General features: G+C 36.5%; 1 protein-coding gene across 1 annotated transcript; it reads right to left on the bottom strand.

Annotated features, from left to right (window-relative positions):
* LOC121424578 (pancreatic triacylglycerol lipase-like) lies at positions 1-20,492 on the bottom strand. Its single transcript, XM_041620319.1, has 11 exons — positions 20,285-20,492; positions 14,098-14,317; positions 13,202-13,430; positions 12,289-12,400; positions 7,186-7,302; positions 6,396-6,515; positions 4,344-4,592; positions 2,651-2,771; positions 1,793-1,990; positions 484-633; positions 1-282 (listed from the first exon to the last, which is right to left on the bottom strand). Exons 1-10 carry the CDS (start codon positions 20,364-20,366, stop codon positions 540-542), a joined length of 1,542 nt encoding a protein of 513 aa, XP_041476253.1. The 5' UTR covers positions 20,367-20,492; the 3' UTR covers positions 1-282; positions 484-539.
* Positions 20,493-21,681: the final 1,189 nt, after the last annotated feature.

Below are 21,681 nucleotides of genomic sequence, written 5' to 3'. Positions count from 1 at the left end.
CGGAGCAAATGTCATGGAACCCAATTCGGACTTCACACGCAGCATTCAACATTGTTTTATAAACTTTGTGAAGACTATGAAAAGGTCAACTGGAATGAAGGGGCCATTCTACAACCAGGGTGTTTTGTTTCTGAGCGTATTAGAAATATGTTTCCTTTTTTATTGCGACACTTTGTCTACCCGAAAAAAATAATTTGTTATTATAAATTGAATCATTGATTGTTGCCAGAATCAAACTGAAGTAAGTCCGCTGTCTACACTGCAAAAACTCAGGTGTTGATTTAACACCAGCCCGGAATCTATATATGTCCACACCAGAGAAGTATATTGAAACAACGCCAGTTTTGAATCTAACCGATGCTGTTTTGATGCGAATCGGTGTTGTAAAAAACACCTACTCGTGTTAGACCAAATTAAACGAAACTGGTGTTCTTTAACGCTTCTCTGCTGTGGGCATTTATAGATTCCGGGCTGGTGTTAAATCAACACCAAAGTTTTTACAGTGTATGGAAAAGCCCAGAATCTATCGGTAAATAAAGCTAAGAGCACTGAGATGAGACCAAGAACGCAGCCTGTTCACCATCTGCCTCTATGCCGTCACGATCGTACCCAGATCCACTGCACAACAAGTATCTAAATTAAACAAAATGTGAAGCGAAGAATGTAGTGCAACAGAGTTAGTTTTATGTATAAAAAATAATTTAATCATGAAGACAACATAATAATGACCAATGCCTTTAATGATATAACTAATTGATTAATTGATTCATAAATTAACCAAGCTATAATTTTTCAAACAAGATGGAACAAAATGCGTTTGGTCAACCTGTGACCACTATTTCCACGAGATTTAGTTACCATGGTTACGTGAAATATGATTATAATTAATAATAATAGATACACTTATATAGCGCTTCATATTTTGACTTCTAAGCGCTTTACATTGTAATTATTATTACCCCGGTCTTAGGATCCATCACTGTTCCACACATTAGGTGTACCATCTCCGCTCCCAAGGGAGTATCCCATCCTAGCCAGTCAACCGATTATCGGTGCACACATGATCTAATCACATTGACTTTCACATCCTACCGGATACACATTTAACACCTGGGCGTAGAGTGACAAACGTGGATGTGGGTTACCAAAGGGCATCCATCAGCGCCGAGTGGGATTTGAACCCTCGACCCTTGGTTCAAGAGTCAACCGACTGAACCACTACACCAAGACACCTCCACATATCGATCGAGCCTTTGCTCATGCCGGACCAGCCCTGTGGAATTCAATGCACAGGAGCTAAAGAACTCAAACTCTGCAGCATCCTTTAAGGCAACCCAAAATTGCATTTGTTCACCAGCAGGTAATAGGTTTGAAGACAGACATTTTTCCTCATTTATAATTTACCTTTTAGTCTCTTATAGTTCTCTTTACTTTTATTTTTGCTCTCTTATAAGACACTATATAAATCATAAGTATTATTATTATTATCATTATGTGGAGCGATGTGGCCCAGTGGATTAGTCTTCGGACTTTGAAACAGAGGGTCGTGGGTTCGAATCCCAGCCATGGCGTAATTTCCTTCAGCAAGAAACTGATCCACAATGTGCTGCACTCAACCCAGGTGAGGTAAATGGTACCGGTAGGAAGTAATTCCTTAAACAGCTGTGTGCGCTATGAACGTCTAGCTTAGCAGGGTAATATAGGAGCGCCTTGAGCACCTAACAAGGTGCATATGTGCGCAATATAAATACCCTATATTATTATAGATACCCTATATTATCATGATATTCACCTGAAATCATCCTCGGCATATTCGACCTCAATGAAGTCGATGTAGATCTGTGGTTTGATGAAGAAATCCCACTCCCACGGCCTGTACCAGTCGCGGTCGTATTCCCACTCGAAGTACAGACCAGTCAGGTCTCCGATGTTGTCTTCGGCCAGGAAGGCAAACTTGTAGTTCTTGTCATGTTGGAAGATGATAGATTCCCTGTAAATTGATGAATCACAGTGAGAAATATCACCATTCTCTGGAGTAATAGATGGTATTCAAACTCACATCGCTATAATTGCTAAAAGTTAAAAGTTGTAAATATTGATAAAATACATCGATTCATGTGCTGAGCAATATACCCATGAAAATAATAACAACGGTATATGCATTCTGGGTTCTCACAGTTATTATTTCGAATTTGGCACAAACACACCATTGAATATGAGGGATAAATCCTGATAATTACATAATTACAAGAGGAAGAGACTATAGGGCGGGATAAAATGGGTGGGGGCGGGGAAGGTGGAGAAGAGAGAGAGAGAGGGGGGGGGGGGGCTGGGAGAGAGAGAGGACATGGTGTGGGAGAAGGAATATTGAGAGAGGATCGAACAGAAGAGCGGTAAGTAAGCCACGTTTAACCGTTATTATAATAAAGACTTCACAGTCTCTTTTTTTCAAAATGATAGGAGTCTGTACAATTTTGTGATATGCATGGTTAAACAAGAATGTCCTAACTAGCCTCCGCATTAAAAAAATGTTATTCTATTTTACAAATTTTATTGTAATCTAGTTAAGGTCCTCTCGTGCCAACATTTTGCCCCCTATTTTTACCTCTTGATAAATAACAAGTAAAAACATAAACTGTACTGTACTTACAGATTGAGTGGAAGTTGAGTTGTTTGACCGAGTGTTCCAAATAAGGTAACAAAGAGCTGCCCTTTCACATCGTCGTGGATAAATTTGTTTACCAGGTAGAGTTTCAACCAGTAAGACTCTCCTGTGGACAGTGAAAAGATCATGAAGATATTAATCGAGTCATGCATTTTGTTCGCATGATTAACTATGAAACGACAAGATGTCGGCGGCGGCATGGCCATAGGCATTTCCCGATTTTAAAACTGAAAATGACTTTATAGTGAAAAATTGTTATAGCTTTCAAACACTGAACCATAGCATTGGTAATATTTTATTTACAATAGGAACTTTAATCTAAATATTCGGAACCTGACGATACAGTCGTTCATACACTGTGAAAAAAAAGAGTAAATTTACGTTGGTCATTTTTTTGTTGGGTAATATATACGTTGGTTATTGTTTTGTTGGGCATTATGTGCCCAATACTTAGGCAAATTTTTACTCTGCCGCTGCCAAAATACAGATGTCCAATTGTTGGGCTAGTAATTGCCCTGCTGAGTGGTAAATGTTGCGAAACTTTACGATCACGAGTTGCGCTTGCAGCATGCTACACACGGTCGATAAGATATGGAGGAGCTTCTAGATGACTGGGGGCTGGGGAGCCTCGCTGAATCTTTCATAGATGAGTTGCTTAAACGTTTTTTTAATTTTTTTATTTTGGACTTTACGTTAAGCATAATTTGTAAGGAATTTGTCAGAATAGGCCTACATACATGACATATATCTGACGCTGTTTTGTTTTTGCTTCACTCACTTGAGATATGCACTTGCACTTGTATGCAGCGTTATTGTGCATGCAAAGCACTTTCGGATAAGGTCTCCGGATCGACACGGACCAGGTACACGAAGTGAGTGTAGGCCTTGCCCAGATGTTGGGTTAATAACTTTATTAAAAAGTTGGGCAAATTAATGTCCCCCAAAATGTAGTTCAAAATATTACCCAACAGTTGGGCACATTAATGCCCCAACAACGTTGGGTAAAATATTGCCCAGTAGTTGGTAGGGTTGACTATCGGCCCAACGTTGGGCAAAATATTGGGTAAAATATTGCCCAATTTTTTCACAGTGTAAAGTCATTTATTTGTGACCAACTTTGTGAAACACGACCCAAGCAACAAAAACTATGAATACGCTACAGCAGTTGAAAATATCTACAAAATGAAATGTTTACCCAAAAAGTTTCGCTTTTTTACAACGTGCCGGTTGTGAATTTTCAAGTTTGCTAGATAATACCTACAGTGATGCCCCAAAGAAAGTGAACCTCACCATAAAATGAACATTCTTTAAGTGTTCAAGTTCTGCCGTGTGTTAGATATTTAAATGTGAAGTAAGGTGATAAAATATTACATTCAATAAAGTTTCTTTCTCTGGGCTCGCCGAACATTGTAATGTTGCTGTTTACATTCAACGCTAAGCTTAAAGGAGTGCATTTTGTGGTGGGGATCACTAACTTTTGAACACAACTTCATACCGCCATTATAGTTTAGAGACTAATTCCTATTTTTTAAGTTTTTACCTATTTATTTATTTATTTATTCTTCTTCTTCTTGTCATTATTATTATTATATATATTTTTTTTTTGGGGGGGGGGGGGGTGATAACATAGCAATGCCTATTTCTACTTAAATATAAATCTAAATTTCTGTGCACATACCGCAAAAAGGTGTCTCATCCGTCGTCCGCATATAGAATATGGCGTTCTCCTCTGCGCTGGAGATGGCGTTCCTGTCGGCATGGTAACCCAAAGCTATGGTCTGTGATTGGTCGAAGCATTTGCCAGCTAGGTAATCTTCGTACGTGTAACCGTCACATCTCATTGCGGTGAACGGGCACTGAGTGTTGATGGATTCCGTAAAAAGTTCGTAACTGCGAAGGTGATTGCACACAACGAACGAGACACCGCCTACGGATAATGTGAGAAAAGAAGTAAAAAGCCAGAAAGAGTAAATGTTTAGTTTACATTAATTTGCAACGATCATTGTACGATATATTCTTGTCTTGGTATCGCAGGGGAAATACAGGCAACGATTTTTCTTTCCAATTTAATAGCCATCGTATGGTATGTGCTGGGCATCGCAGACGGTCGAAAAGGATGCCGTACAAACACCGTAAAGTGATCGTTATTATATTACGAAGCTTAACGTGGATCGTATGACGTCCATACAAAATGCTATGACCTTGCGCTGGTCGTATGGTGACCCAGCACTGATCACACGACGCCCCTACGATCCTAAGGTTCTTAAACTTATATTACTCGGCGCAAACTTGTAGACCCCATCGTCCCCATGGTGTGTGTATACGAAAACCGAACGAATGCAATTCAATAGTATGGCTCCTCCGGCGGATCCACTTTCACACATCAATACCAACAATCATTTCCATCTCATTCCTCGAGGACACTGCATCCACATATTGATTACACCAACAAAACCGACTCCAGACCGATCAAATGTATTACGTTATTTCGAATGTTATATCATTGGTCGGTTTGAATCGGTTTCGGTTATAGTCACACCAACAAAACCGACTCCAGACCGATCAAATGTATTACGTTATCTCGAATGTTATATCATTGGTCGGTTTGAGTCGGTTTCCGTTATAGTCACACCAACGATATCGACTCCAGACCGATCAAAGGTATACTACTTTATTTCAAATAGCATATCATCGGTCGGTTTGAGTCGGTTTCGGTTATAGTCACACCAACGAAACCGACTCCAGACCGATCAAAACTATTAGGTTACTTCCAATGGTATAGGGCCTATCATCGATCGGTTAGAGTCGGTTTCGGTTATAGTCACACCAACGAAACCGACTCCAGACCGATAGAAGCTATTAGGTTATTTCCAATCATCGGTCGGTTTGGAGTCGGTTCCCTTTGTGTGACCATGGTGTGACTGACCCATGAAATTAAGAAGGAAGGTCACTAAAGGAAGATATGGGTACTAAGTAAACAGAGAGAGACCGTTAATTGGAATACATTCGTCAGCGGTTTGTTGACACTAAAAGAGCTCTTTGGCCTATAATCTACGGTAGATGTTAAGTAATTTCTGATTGGGGTCCGTCTTACCTTAATACAAAAAGTTACGATTGATCCGATCAACCTAAACTATGGAAAGCCAACCCGGTCAACATCTGAAATGAATATTTGTTCAAAATATTTTCCAGATATGATTTGTAACATACATTCACAATTTTCTGAAGAAAACTTCGGTGTGCTTCTCTTTTGTTTTTCACAAAGGACATCGTGGTAATTTCCTGTAGGTAAAAATTATGACATTGTTGGATTTCCATAGAGTTAAGGTTGATCGGATCAATGAAATTGTAACTCTTTGTAAGACGGGGCCCAAGTCATTTCATAGTACTTGGACGTATATAAGCATGGGTACGTCGGAGGGTGGAGATAAGGAGTGGCACGGGGGCAGTTTCCCCCTTTTTGCCCCCCTAAATCGCGTGCTTTCAATTAAAAAAAATGCCACTCTTTTTGAGGCAATAACACTTTTTTGTTCATCTTATAATTTGCTTGTCAGCAAACACTGAAAAGATCGAACAACTTTTTTGGAGGTACAAACATCATTTAAAATGCCTTTTAGGTAATAACATTCATGACCCAACCTCCAAGAAGGCTACCTGTAAATTATTTTTTTATGAAATCTGTAATCTATACCCCCAGGAAGGCTATCTGTAGGATTTTTTTTTCGCTTACCAATAACGAGACTGCCCTCGGTAATGATGTGCTCCACGATCCCTTGGTCACATCCGGGTTGTTCCTGGCCGCCATTGGCGTAGATATCCACGTGACCACACGGTACATAAATTCCCATGCCTTTATAACAAATACAGATTTATATTTGGAAAATCTATTCATTAACTTCGATGTGGGCATATTCAAAATGATCATAATTATCAGCCATTTAATAATAATAATAATAATAATTGGATTTATGTAGCGCTTTTTCCAGAGGATACCAAGCGCTGTTAATTGCATACGACAAGTTAAGGTTTATGGTTATGTAAGTGTGTTTAGAGATGTTTTTTGAAGAGGTTAAGAGAAGAGAGGTTTCGAAGAGATTGAGGGAGTTTGTTCCAAAGACAAGAGATTGAAGGGAGTTGAAACCGGCCTGTTTTCTGGACTTTGGAATTACATAGGAAGGAGCAGCAGTAGAGACATTTAGTTGAGACATTTACAAAATGAAATTATATTACTCAGTTATATTTACCGATTTGGTTTGTAATTTATATCCTTTTTTAGACGTGTATTAATTGCACCTTCAAGAAATGGAAAGAATCAGAGTGTTGAATGAAAATAGTTCTAAGTGATTATTCAGAATTACTATACTATTTCAACTCAATTATATTCTTTGCTCAAAAACATTAATGAACACGTCATGTCGAAGAAAAAAAATAAATGTGTACTTGATGATGATGATGATGGCGTTAGAGAGTAATATAACTATAATGCGAGCGAATAACAGCAACAAATTAAAAAAACTTACCAAGGTTGTATATGGGGCTGGTATCAGTATGGATGACATCTACAAACAGAGCATCAGTGGGATCTAATCGAACAATGCTATCCGTTTCCTCATAGTACGGTCCAGCCGGATCCATTCCTAACCGGGGGGAAAAAATGTTCATTGATCATAACATAAATAGCAATAATAATCGTAATAGTAATAATGATAATGATAATAATAATTAAAATAAAAATAATAATCGTAATATTAATAATGATAATATTGATAATGATAACATTAATAATGATAATAATATAATTATAAAAATAACAACAATAACAATACTAATAATGATTATGATAATAATAATGATATGATAATAATAATGATAAAGATAATAATGATTATAATATGCAGGCGCGGATCCAGGAGGGGGCCGAGCCGCCCCCCCCCTATTTTTTGACAACCTGCAGAAAAAAAGTGTACTCTTACCTTGATAGAAACTACGAAAAACAGAAAGAAAGGTAAGAAAGAGGTATTTTACCCATGATGGGTAATTTACAGCCTCGTAACGACCGGCCCGACCCCGAAAGGATACCCAAAAAACGTAAGGGGAAGAATTGGAAAATAGACTTTATATAAAAAATTTTGCTCGCGCTTCGCGCTCGCACTGGCTGGGTAATGAATCCCATTCAAGAGGGTTAAATGACACTAATATATAACCAATATATATATACAATATATCCAGTTCTGATATCAATTTGCACACAAGAAGGTCATTTGTACTAAAGTGACATGGTGCTTTAAAATCTAATGAGATAAGCACCAACTTTGATGTCTTGATTATTCATATATTCTTTTGAATTGTCGTTTTCATTTACATCCACAAAAAACAACAATGCTTCCACGACCGACTGGTATTTCACAGTTTGTCAAGTACATTGTCCAACATGCTAAGATATGCATTCAAAGTAGGAATGCAACAAATACCTTCATTAAGTATTCATTGGTGTGCTATTCTAGTCACCTGGGGAGTGTTTCATCAACATTTTCATCCGACAAGTTGTCAGATCTGACATCTTTCTCTGATGTTGATTGGCTGAGAGGTACTGTTTCTATGGTAACTGTCGGATAAAATGGGACTTGTCGGATAAAACTTTCATGAAACGCCCCCTGGTCTATTCAATTTCTTCATCCTGCTATGTAAGGCAAGCTTACGTAATATCTTGCTTTGAAATCTGCCTATCATGATGAAAGAAATGAAAGGTCATTTGACCAAAATTGCCCATGAAGTAACTCCGAACTGGTCTATTGCGATCACTAATGCAATGGAGAGGATATCCTCAAATTGGCAATGCGACAAAGATATATGATGTCACTTGTGAACAACTCTCCCCAAGGCATTATATTGCCTCTTTTACCACATCTATCAGTGGATCGTGTGTTCTTTCTATATGAGGACATGTAATACAGATTTTTAAAGAAAACATTATGGATAAAGAGTTTGTATCACCACAAGAAAAAGCAGAAAGAGACATTTTGAGGGTATTTCATCATCAAAGGGAAAGTTGTTCACATGTAACATCAGACATCCTTGTCACATTGGCAATGGGAGGATCTCCATAGCATTAGTGATTGTAATATTCAAATGCTCAAAACTTTCTCATTATTTGTCCGATTTTTGTCAAACTTTCTTTGTTGTTATTCTTTGATTTTTCTGTTTGGACACAAGCCTACTTATTCCAAAGGTTTCATTCCCCTTTAAATTACTAACAGCTCTATGAAACGACCTCCGCCATCAAATATCGATCTTTTGCACAATTGACGTGATGTTATTTTAAAAGAGAGTAAACTTAGCGCAAAAACTGACCCACCCGGATAATAAAATCAACTTTAAGTGTTGGCAGACATGTCCTTTAAAGAAACGCAACAGTATAACACCACCCCCTCGCTCTCTCTGGTAACGACCGTTAAGCTGGCTAATTCAATTACCTTGGCATGCATCAGTTTATCCATTTCATTCGTATATCGATCCAGACAGGAATAATTACTGAATATTTCAAACTTTTCTGCGTCCTGCAGACAGAAATAACTGTTGAATATTTCCAATTTTTCTGCGCGCAGACAGGAATGATCATGATGATTGTTGAATGTTTTCAAGGTCCATACAGAAATAATAGCTGAACATTTCCATGTTTTAGGCACACCAGAAGAAAAACATAAATTCTACCATTTCAATTTAATAGTCCGGCATGATTCGCCTAAATGGGCTTGCCAATATCGGAAGAATGGGGGGGGTTATCGGTGCTATTGGGAAGGTACCCCTCGTTTCCAGACACCACAGAAGAGGTAGAATAAGGGGTAAAAATTATCATGACATAAAATAAAAAAAATGAGGACATTATACTGCTATCCGTATTCTTGGTTGTACGGGTTTCAAAAACTGCACAAAAAAGATTTTAAAAAAGATGAGCATTGATGATGTAGACATGATAGATGTCAATCTATTTCTCAGGGGAACCTAACTAAATAAGACTTGTCCTTCCCACAGCTGTCCCTATCACGTGTCAAGAATAAATTCGTATGTGTTATGTTTAGTGCAATATATCGTAGTGTTTATCTAATGCATATTGAGTTTGAGAAGTTGAGCTTGATGTTTTATTATCCCAAAAAAGTATATGCGACAAAACATTGCGAAACTGAAAGTTTTACAAAGGTATTAAAAGGATAAATGGGACCTGAAAATAGCACGAAATGCTAATCGTGTCTGATGTTGCTATGTTATTATTTGTATATTCTTTTTCATCGTGAATGAATTAAAAAGAATTACATTGAACTGAGTCTAAATTAATGATAACAACGGCGAAAAAATGATAACTACTAATACTAACTATTATGACTTCTACTTCCACACCACCACATCGCCATCAACACTATTACTATTACTGATTAAATATTTTAAAAAGGGACTATTTTAATAATCTGGATATTAAACATCTTAATGGATTTTTTTTTGGGGGGGTGCAATTTCTGAAATATAATACAAATATGAATATAATTATCTATGCAGCAACAAGCTTTGATAGTGCTTTTAATTGTCAAGAGGTTTCTTTTTTTCATTTCCCTAAGCTTCGCCTCCAAATTTCTTTGTAAATTGTAGGCCTACACATCTTTTATTCCTCCTCCTTCGTGATGTTTGGACCCCGTCTTACAAAGAGTTACGATTGATCCAATCATCCACAACTATGGAAAGCCAGCAACGTCAACATCTATTATGCACATTTGTTCAAAATATTTTCTAGCTATGATGTATTTCTTACATTCATTGTTTTCTTGACAATTCAGTGTGTTCATGCTTTGTTCACAAAGCATATTGTGCAAATTTCCTGTAGAAAAATTGACACTGATGGATTTCCATAGAGTTACGATTGATTGGATCAGTCGTAACTATTTGTAAGACGGGGCCCTGTTCTGCGTTAACACATCTAAATGGTCAGCACATATCCTTGATATTTCCTGTTAATCTTTGTTATCTTGCTTGTCTTGCTCACGAAAGAGAGACAGATGCCGAGGTTTAATTCCTTCATTCACAAGCGCATTAAAAGCAAGCATGTTTATATTGGGTTTTTACTTTTCAAAATAAAGGTCACTGCTGGCCATTGTGTCCGTCTTGTTGACAAGGGAATGCATGAAAAGGATGAAAGGAAAAGAAAATATAGGCCTACAACTTCCTTTATCAAGACGGTAGAAAAATTTCCTGTTTTAAAGGAAACCAAAACCCAAGAAGACAAGCAATCTTATTGGAAAAAGTAAAATGAGAGGAACAATTTAAAACAAGTTTTATCAAATTCGGTTGTGAAATAAGCAAGTTATGGATATTTAAAAGGTCTTCTACTTTCTATGGGGATCCTGAAATTGGCAAACATGCTTCAAAATGGCTGATTTTGTGGACAACTCTCCACTTGTTTTGTACACAAATTTTCAGATTTTCCCCATTATATTTTAAACGACATATTGCCTCATCCTAAGTATAATATATGTCATGGGAAAATATAATTCGCACCACATATGTCAAGGTCAAGAGGAAATGATGTGAAATATGTAAAATAAAGGGGAAAATCTGAAAATTTGTGTAAAAAACAAATGGAGGGTTGTCCACAAAATCGGCCATTTTAAAGCATGTTTGCCAAATTTAGGATCCCATAGAAAGTTCAATAAGACATTTTAAACATCCATAACTTGCCTATTTCATAACCGATTTTGATGAAACTTGTTTTAAATTGTTCCTCGTGTTTAACTCTTTCCGATAAGATTGCTTCTCTTCTTGGGTTTTGGTTTCCTTTAAATAGTACAACGTTTGACACAAAAAGTGAGTAGGCCAATGAGAGTTTGGATAGTTACGGTAAATTCCTCAAAATCTGCTTGTCCTCATTCTAGTTCATTTGTATTTTATATGAATGTTTATGTCCTAAAACAGTCATGATGTGGATGGTATGAAATGAAAAGGTGTTTCACATAGTAAATTTGTCAATTTTTCAGGTAAACCTATCCTGTCGGGTCGCCCGTTCAAATACGAGCAGTTTGATTTAAAATTTGATATGCCTCCCTCTAATACATGTACCAAAATCCATGCATTTATTTTGCATGCACGGTTTTCCAGCTCGGCGGCTTTATGTACGTGCACCACCGCCGATGCCGTACGTGAGCTACATGTATGCGTGAACAAAATGTAGTCCGCTGAAAAAATGAGTTGCCAACATAAAAGAGGATTCTGTCTGTTAGATTTAGTATAAAATCAACAGTTTGGCTGGAATGAAAGAAGTTCTTCTCTACATTTTTATATATCCTAAGCTTCTTTTCCAAGACAAAAATGATTTATTCAGTTACGTAGCAATATTGAAGTACATTAGTGCTTTGTGAACATAAAAAAATGGTTAATGACTTATGATAACAATTTTTCAAAAAAATAGTTCATATCTCTTTGACATTCTCTGGATGAAAATGTTTCCGACCCAAAATAATGGTAAGAGTCGACCAACAATTTGATTGATTTTAATCAATGATTTAGTTTTATTTTTACCAATTTGGGGATCAGACAATTTACCAACTTTTGGTTAAGCAATCATCAGTGTTTGTATTTACCTGTTATTCGACCTAAATCGGCCTGTCTCTCCCCGGCGTATCCGGCCACGTGACCTCCTAAGCTGTGGCCAATGATGTGAAAAGATTGGGATGACGTCATTCCAAATACTTCCTTATGGTGAAAAACAAACAATATGATAAGAAATAAAGTAGAAAAGTTGGATGATAGAATTCATGTAGCGGACTTTTAACGATGATAATTATGTATGGTAAAGCATAATGGCAAACAAAGAACAGCTGCCAAACCGATGCAATTTATTTTATTATGTAAATATAGCAAGGTTCCAAATTCAAAGGCTTAATTAAAGGGTCATTTTGGGTCGCATTCCTCGTGACTCTAACTCTTAAGCTAAAAAATATTATCGAAAACACTCGGAAAATTATTGCGATTCAATCGCACATAGGCATATACATGGAGGCGTATAACAATAATACTATTGACAGGATAATCTAAATAAGTGAACATGAGAAGAAAAGGAAACAAATCACCCAGTGCACAGATCTGTATCAAATTTGTATTCACAATCTTTACAATGACTGTGTAAATATGTGCATTGCAAACAATCTTCCTCTTTTTTTGTTGATGATCTGACTAAATTTTAGTAATCATATCATTATTGGTAAGCAAGTAATTTTGCTTGCTGTTTAGAATTAAATAAAGAATCTATCGGTTTTATTTATTTATTAATTTGTTATCATTTTCATTCCAATTTTTATTTCATTATACATGTATATGCATTTCGTCTTATTTCATGCTACTTAATTAAGTGTCATGTTATGTTTATTCATTGATATATCTATTATTATTATTATTATCATTATTATTTTATTAATCAATTAATTAGTTATTCAGTATTATCAATCTTTTTTCGGGGGGTGAAAATGTTTATTACTGCAACATAATCGCTCATACCTTGATCCTGTCAATAATAAGTGAGATCTCTGCCCCGACGATTCGGGTGTTGGCGACGGCCTTGCCGTAGAGATCGACGGCCCCCTGCCGCCAGTCTACTCGTATAACGTTAAACTCTCCGTAGTTCAGGAACGCTTCTTGCATGTCGTACATCCACTGCACGTCCGCATTTTGGGTAAAACCGTGCACGATAATTTTAGTGTCAAGCGATGGGTTGAAGAAGGAATTTCTGTGCCCACAGAAACCCAAACAGGACGAGATCGTTACAATAGAATGAAAAATAAGAGATAAAACAAGATAATCGAATGTGAATCACTGAAACAAGATAATATCCACATTAACCAGTTTAAATTAAATCCCTATACCTCCCTCTTATTAGAAATTTACACATGCAGTTCTGTAAAAGCAAACTAAGACAGTGTCAGGGTAAAATACACTGGTGATGCCGAAGAAATGTCTCTACCGGGAGTCAAACCCGGGCAGAGACATTTTCTTGGCATCACCAAATTTTCCATAGGGCAGATAGCTCTGAGGAACCCATTTAAGCTACTCCTACCATTGTTCTCTTCATCATTTTTTTTTCACAAAATATTAATATACATGAGTTGCCAAAGCTGTTGTACATGATAATTTCTCATAGCCTGATTTCACATGACGTTTTAACGTGGTTTAGAAAACATACCTTATAAAATATCGGAATGAATTCCTTGTTTCGTAATACACGTAATTTCAAATTTTGCTAAAATTGTTACATGATAACGACACCATAGAGCTACGTTTCTTCGGACAGTCATATATATATATATATATATTTACAATGTTTTATATGTTAAGTAGAATATCAATTTAAATCATTTAAATGCAGCTTTAACAGTAAAAATATAACTAATGTGTACCTAATTGTCGAAGTATCACTGGTTATAAGTTCTGTAGGTGATTGCGGGTTCTGTCTCGTATTGAGATAGAAGTGAGTCCCGACCTCGGCCCTACTCTCGGGTAACCAGCTAACCGGTCGATAAGGCGGATCGTAAAACGGATAGGTGGATGAGAAACACCCGATCTCCTCGTAGCAAACGGTCAGAGGGCTGTCATCGTAATAATAATCGTTCAGAATATCTGTCAATTATATAGAAATGAGACAATTTTGTTCATGATAATTAAATAGTATTTATAATATTTCCATAGGCATGCTGGGAGACTAGGCGCGCTTTTCACTTTTTGGGTGGTAAAGTTAGATTTAGATTTATTCATTTTCCGTTCACAAAGCACAACAAAATCAAACAATTCATAGTCAAATTTAAAGTACAACATAAATCAGAATAATGCATGAGAATTAGAAGGCATAAACAATGAGAACTAATGCGAACTAAAGTAACTTTGACTATAATAACTATATAAAACAAAACAGAGGGGCTTGCCAAGAAAAGCAAAGCCCATGTAACTTAGTATATTACAAAACTATAGTATAAAGGAGGGTGGAGGATAGGGTACCAGACAAATAGTGGCTTCATAACTTTAATTAGTTTAATTCTAAAATTATTAAGCAATTTCATATATGTGAACTTTGTGAGACATGATAACTTCAAAGTACTCAAGGAATAACTCAATTGAAACATTAAAACATAGTATATCAATGAAAACATTAAAAAAAAATAAAAATATGACGATAATTATATATCAACGAATACAATATTAAATTATTTTCTTTTTACCGATGCCACATGTTCTAGGCGAAGTTCTAGTGCATGCCACTTTTCTCCTGATATGCATATACATGTACATCATTCACATATTAATTTTACTCTAGGCTCGAATCAAATCAATTATAAGCACATTGCCTCCATTGATCACATAAGGTAGAGAAGTTTTGTTCTATACAGTGTACACATAAATTCATGCAAAGCACTGTGAATTAAAAACCGGCATGACTGCCATGATTGAATCCAGGGGCCCGTTGCATAAAACTTTTTACCTGAGAAAACTCTGGTAAAAACTGAAAACTAAGGTTAGTCTGATTTCTGCCATTGACTTTAACACAGGTCAAAAACTCCGGTAAAAAGAACCTGAGTTTTCTCAGGTAAAAAGTTTTATGCAACGGGACCCAGATGTCAATGAGGTTATAATCCTACAACGGTTGAAGTAACATTAATTTCAAAACACCTTTTCAATAATTTACATTATAATTGACATCTCGATTCATTCATTGCAGTCATGTCTTACTTTTTCATGGCGCAAGTCATAATTTATAGCACTACAGAATCATCAAAGCGTTAACACATACCACATAAATATGGAATCAGAGTATTCGGGAGAACATACTCTTGATTATGCGTTCATGACATATATTCCTTAAAATGGTGGTCTGTGAGGTGTCATTTTTTCACTCATACGGTATAGTTTGATCACTAATGTATGATTCGACCACTCTTCATGTAATCGTTTTGATTTATTGATGATTAAAGAAACTACAAATACAAGGTATACGAATATATATAGTTTAATTAATGAGAATTGGTTTAATCATGGTTTTAAAAAAATGGTCAACAATCAGAAATAATGGTATAATTGCCGTGATGCAGGGGCCGCGGAACGGTTTTCAAAGTGGAGGGCTGAGCCAAAAGTGGGAGGGGGGCTGACCATGCAAAAAATCGCAATCATAATGGTCATTTTTCGTTTTTGTACACGGTTTTGGAAAAAAAAGTGTGGGGGGAGGGGGCTTCAGCCTCCCACTTCCGCTGCCCCTGCGATGTCTCAATTAACTTCTGTTTTATAAGAAGAGGAATGAAACAGACTTTGATTTTAATTTGAATATTCATTTGACGATCCAGATTTAAGAAATGTAGTTTCTGTGATTGCATCTTCTTTTCAGTTTTCATAAATTTGTATTTAATGCTTTCATATAGACTTGGAATTCTCTTTCAGCTTCCCTCCGTTGTATCCCAAATATCACATCGTTTCGATCTAATTTGAAGACGTACCTCATGAAGAAAGCTTATTCAACATAGCCCCATTACCGAGTCCTTGATATTTTTTAATTTTTAGTTATATCATTTGTAATTCCACTTTTGTTTGTATATTTCGTACGTTCTACATTGTAGAGCGCTTTGATATGGATTTCATGAAAAGCGCTATATAAGACGAAGTTATTATTATTATCGATATCGCATTTGTCGACAAATGCACTATCGATCGTTCTTTTTACATCTTTCCGCCCTTGATACTTCAATGAGGAATCTATGAAGACAAATTTATATCAGTACGTTTTACTGGATGAATCGATATAAAGAGCAAGAGCAAAGGACTAATATGTTTCGCTAAGTGGCTTATGTACAACAGTACCGCCCACATAAAATGTATGATGGCAAGTGAATGAGAGCGGTATGAGAGAGGGAGGGAGGGAGAACAGGGTGGGTGAGGTTGCACATGCGATGTGTGCGTGTGCACACATGCGTGAAGGCGTGCGTGTGTGTGTGTATGTGAGAGGGAGAGGGAGAGAGAAGGGAATGGAGGTTGCAAGAGAGAAAAAAGACGGGTAGGGGTGAGCGTAAAGCGTGTGGATGTCAAAGAAACAAGGGGAACATTGGAATTGTATAAAATAATTGTATTCTATATAATATATTCTATATAATATTCTATATAACAGCAATTACCCGTGGCTGCATAGGGGATAGGAGTCATTCTTCTTTGTCAAGGTGTGTGTGGGGGGGGGGGGCGTGGGTGACTTGTATGTACAGCTAGACTGCCTATTCACACTGAAAGCCAAACATTTTTTTTGATGAAATGTACTTATTACTGATTCATAGCAAACTTCTCTTTCAATATCATGAATATAGATAGGAGGTACAATTAAGTCAAGCATCTTGGGTTGAACTGGATGAAGAACTTCAACAATCGATACAGAGTGAAATCCAAATTTAAAGGTCAAGTCCACCTCAGAAAAATGATGATTTGAGTCAATAGAGAAAAATAAGACAAGCACAATGCTGAAAACTTCATCAAAATCGGATGTAAGAAAGTTATGACATTTCCAATTTTCGCTTATTTTCAATAAAATAGTTATATGAACGAGCCAGTTACATCAAAATGAGAGAGTCGATGATGTCACTCACTCACTATTTCTTTTGCTTTTTATTGTTTGAATTATACAATATTTCAATTTTTACGAATTTGACAATTAGGACCTCCTTGCCTGAACCATAAAATGTTAAAATAGTGGAATTCCACATGTTCAGGGAGGAATGAAACTTCATTTCACTTGACAATGACGAGAAAATAAAAATATTTAATATTTCATATAATAAAATATAAAAGAAATAGTGAGTGAGTGATGTCATCAGTTCCCTCATTTGCATACTGGCCGAGATGTGCATATAACTGTTTTGTGAAATGAAACGAAACTTTAAAAAGTCATAGCTTTCTTATTTTACATCCGATTTTGATGAATTTTTCAATGTTATGCTTGTTGAAATTTTTCTCTTTTTATTCAAATCAAGTTTTTGTTGGGGTGGACTTGTCCTTTAAGTACAAAATTGAAAAAATGTATTAGAACACGGTGTATTCAGTAAGCAGTCAGACTACATTTGTATTTTCTTAATCACACAGAAATAGATAAAGTTTAACATATGAATTGGTAAAAATAATACTAAATATAGTTGATTTAATTGTAAATGAATTTTAGAGACATTTAAATTTTGATGAATGTGTGTAGCAAAGAAAGAAAATTTTAGTGTTACTAATGTGGAGAACTGAGAAAATCTGATCAAATTTGCCCTTCAATAAAAGGGTTAATAGCAATTATGTGGAGCGCTGTGGCCCAGTGGATTAGTCTCAGGACTTTGAAACAGTGGGTCGTGGGTTCAAATCCCAGCCATTGCGTAGTTTCCTTCAGCAAGAAATTTATCCACATTGTGCTGCATTCAACCCAGGCGAGATGAATGGGTACCTGGCAAGAATTTATTCCTTGAAATGCCACAGCGCTGTAAAGGCTGCGAGGCTAACGCCAGAGTAATAATATCCAAGTCCTTTGGGAGCGCATAGAGACGTTGTTTATGATGTGTTATGCGCTATACAAGAACTGACTATTATTATTATTATTATCATTATTAAGAAAATTTTGATTTGGGGGTTTTGGAACCTAGCACTGAGTTGACTGTCTGGCTCAACCAAACAACTTCATCATGTATGTTGAAAATTAAGATTTAGTGCGGCATAAATCATTCAAAATAAATTTTGCGTTTTACGTCAAAATCACTAACCACGCTGCAAAAACCCTGGTGTTGATTTAACACCAGCCCGGATATATATGTCCACACCAAAGAAGTGTTAAACAACACCAGTTTCGTTTAGGTCTAACACCAGATAGGTGTTTATACAACACCAATTAGTATCAAAACAGCATCGGTCTGTTTCCAAACTGGTGTAGTTTCAATTAATACTTCTCTGGTGTGACATATGGACATGTATCGATTCTGGGCTGGTGTTAAATCAACACCGTAGTGAATAGACCAGTTCCTAGTTACTTCATGGGCAATTTTGGTCAAATGACCTTTCATTTCTTTCATTACGATAGGCAGATTTCAAAGCAAGATATTACGTAACCTTGCCTTACATAGCAGGATGAAGGAATTGAATAGACCAGGTGACCAGAATAGCACACCAATGAACGCTTAATGAAGGTATTTGTTGCATTCCTACTTTGAATGCATATCTTAGCATGTTGCACAATGTACTTGACAAACTGTGAAATACTAGTCGTTCGTGGAAGCATTGTTGTTTTTTGTGGATGTAAATGAAAACGACAATTCAAAAGAATATATGAATAATCAAGACATCAAAGTTGGTGCTTATCTCATTAGATTTTAAAGCACCATGTCACTTTAGTGCAAATGACCTTCTTCTGATCATGCGTAGAATCTTTTGATCATGCGCAGAAAGGAACTACGAACTGGCTTATTGGCTCCGCTTGGCCTTGGACCGATAGGTAACCGAATCTGTTGAAATATAGGATTGAATATAAACGATGTGTTAATGAAACAGGGCAGGTATCTAGGTCATTGGATTGACGTATCAAGAAAATGTAACTTTCTCAAAGATTCATCATGAAGGTTTTATTTCCCGATTTCACTGATGTTGACAAAGATTCTAGGCCTACAAAATATTCTCACTTCATTCTCACCTGATTGGCAAGCAGGTGACATAGAACTTAAGTGAGAATCGTTTGTATGTTAAAGAAATCGAGAGATAAAACCTTTGTGATATACATCGCTTGTGTTACGCGTTTACGATTACAGCCGCTGCAAGGCGCGTGTAGCGGTATCCTCAGCGGGGCCTATAGAATGGTGCCGTGGCCGAGTGGTCTAAGGCGCCTGGCTATACATGAAAAAGTCCGGGGTTCGATCCCCGCCCGCGGCAGCTATGCCCGTGAGCAAGGCATTTAATCTACAATGCTCTTTTATCTTGCTTTCAAATAAATGGAAATGTGCATTATTGGTAACTAGGTGTGACCTTGTTAAAAAAAATATTAGATATATTAAACCACACGCGTGTGGCCGCGTGCATGTGGCTGTATACACTGCATGCATGCATGCTTTGTATTTCGCTAACCATGTTTAGAAGAAAAAAAAATCCAGCTCGATTGAGTGGAAAGCGCTTTCAAACAAACTGAAGGCCACACAAGAATAGCCAAGTTATAGTAAGGATACACCCTTTAACATGTTGGGCAACATACTGTCCACATGGCCACATGGCAATTGTTGAAAAAATTATCCAACTTTGGGTAGTTTTCAACCAACACTGTGCAGTTTTCATAATTGTTTTAAAACTACCAATAGGCGGCGGAAGCGGGGGGAACGTGAACGTGCTTTAACCAATTGTTGTGTTGACAGTATATTGCCCAACATTTATGTGAACATATTTCGAAATTTACATCGTAGGCCTATTTTATTAGGACATTATATAACAATACGTCGTTGACGTGATTTTATTTTTTTTTAAGTTTGTTTGATTAATGCCATAATGGAATAACCAATGGTTCATCAATAGAAAAGAAGTTAGACCTATATACGTATTCCATTTTTAACTTACCGATCGGATTCGGGTCGATAAATCTTCCCAAGATGCAATGCGCTAATCCAATGGTGATGAATAGGCAGTAACACAGCTTCATTATGTCGTCTTAACCCAATGATTCGATACACGAATGTACTGCTCACTGGACAAAAATCGGTATGATAACCTCTTCTTCGGAGGACCACATGAATATCAATAAAGCTATATAGATATCAACGTTTCATCCGGTGACGCAAGCATGAGATCGTGGCCAGAGACATAGTCGACCAGCGGGGCTCAAAATTGCGGAACTTATCATCTTAGCAGCGGATTATCAAATTTATCATTAATCTGTATTGTTTGCATCCCTACTTTTTAACCAGAAGATACCTTAATATTAAACAGATAAGACTTGTCATTAAATAAGTCAGACCTTAAATTTTCTATGCATTATGAGCTGGCAAAATACATTAAAGTTAAAGGAAACATTCTATGTGCAACAGTTTAATTTTCTCTACAAAGAAATATACGAAGTACTTAAGTACTTTGTACCATATAAAAAAAGTACCTAAGCACATTATCAAATTCATATAGAGGTTAGAAAGTTACAATATTTCGATTTCACATGTTTTAGCTCTTTATTTCAAACGAACCGGGAGCCAGAAATATATAGGGGAAGGCGGGTAAGTTGTGACAATTTTTGCTTTTTGCATGTTAGAATTGATATGATAAATAATCTTGTCGAAATAAGTGCCTTGCCTTGAAATTTAATTCTTCTGAAATATTTTCCACCTATATATAACTTTCTATCCCCACACTGAAAGTCATCGTGACCTTTGAAAAAAACGATGTCAAATGGCTCAACTTGCCCCATATATGGGGTAAGTTTGAGCCACCTTCTGGGGTAAGTTGAGCCACAAAAACTATGTACAAAATGTATGAGGGGAGAACTAGCATGTCAATTTTTTGTTTAAAGTCTTTTCACTTGCTAATTCCCTATAAATACTAACATCCTTTAAAAGGAAAAGAGCAGTCATGTAAATTTGCTCCTTTCAGCCAGCATTTCAATCGATTTTTATGGTTTGTTTTTTTTAAAGATACATTACCATAGGAATTACCATGGCTCAACTTGCCCCATGCTGTTTGGCACAACTTACCCCAGTCCGAACTTAGTGCGATAATTTTGTATCCACATATTTATTATGCATCCAACATATAAAAGACTATGACAAGAATGAAGATCCATACCTGGACTAATAATGTTGTTATCATGTCTTTATTATATTTAAAGACATGTGTACTTATAAAGCACTTATCTATTTCACACTCTGTTTTACTTTTTTGGCTGAAATTCATATTTTTCCCTCTAAAAAACTACTTTTTGTTTCAAAGTTGAAAACAATGTGGTGGGGTAAGGGGTTATGCTATGGGTC

Source organism: Lytechinus variegatus, chromosome 11 (assembly GCF_018143015.1).
Source record: "Lytechinus variegatus isolate NC3 chromosome 11, Lvar_3.0, whole genome shotgun sequence".
NCBI classification, from domain to species: Eukaryota; Metazoa; Echinodermata; class Echinoidea; order Temnopleuroida; family Toxopneustidae; genus Lytechinus; species Lytechinus variegatus.
Note: the sequence above shows the minus strand (reverse complement) of the source record. Positions and strands in the feature narration are given on the sequence as shown.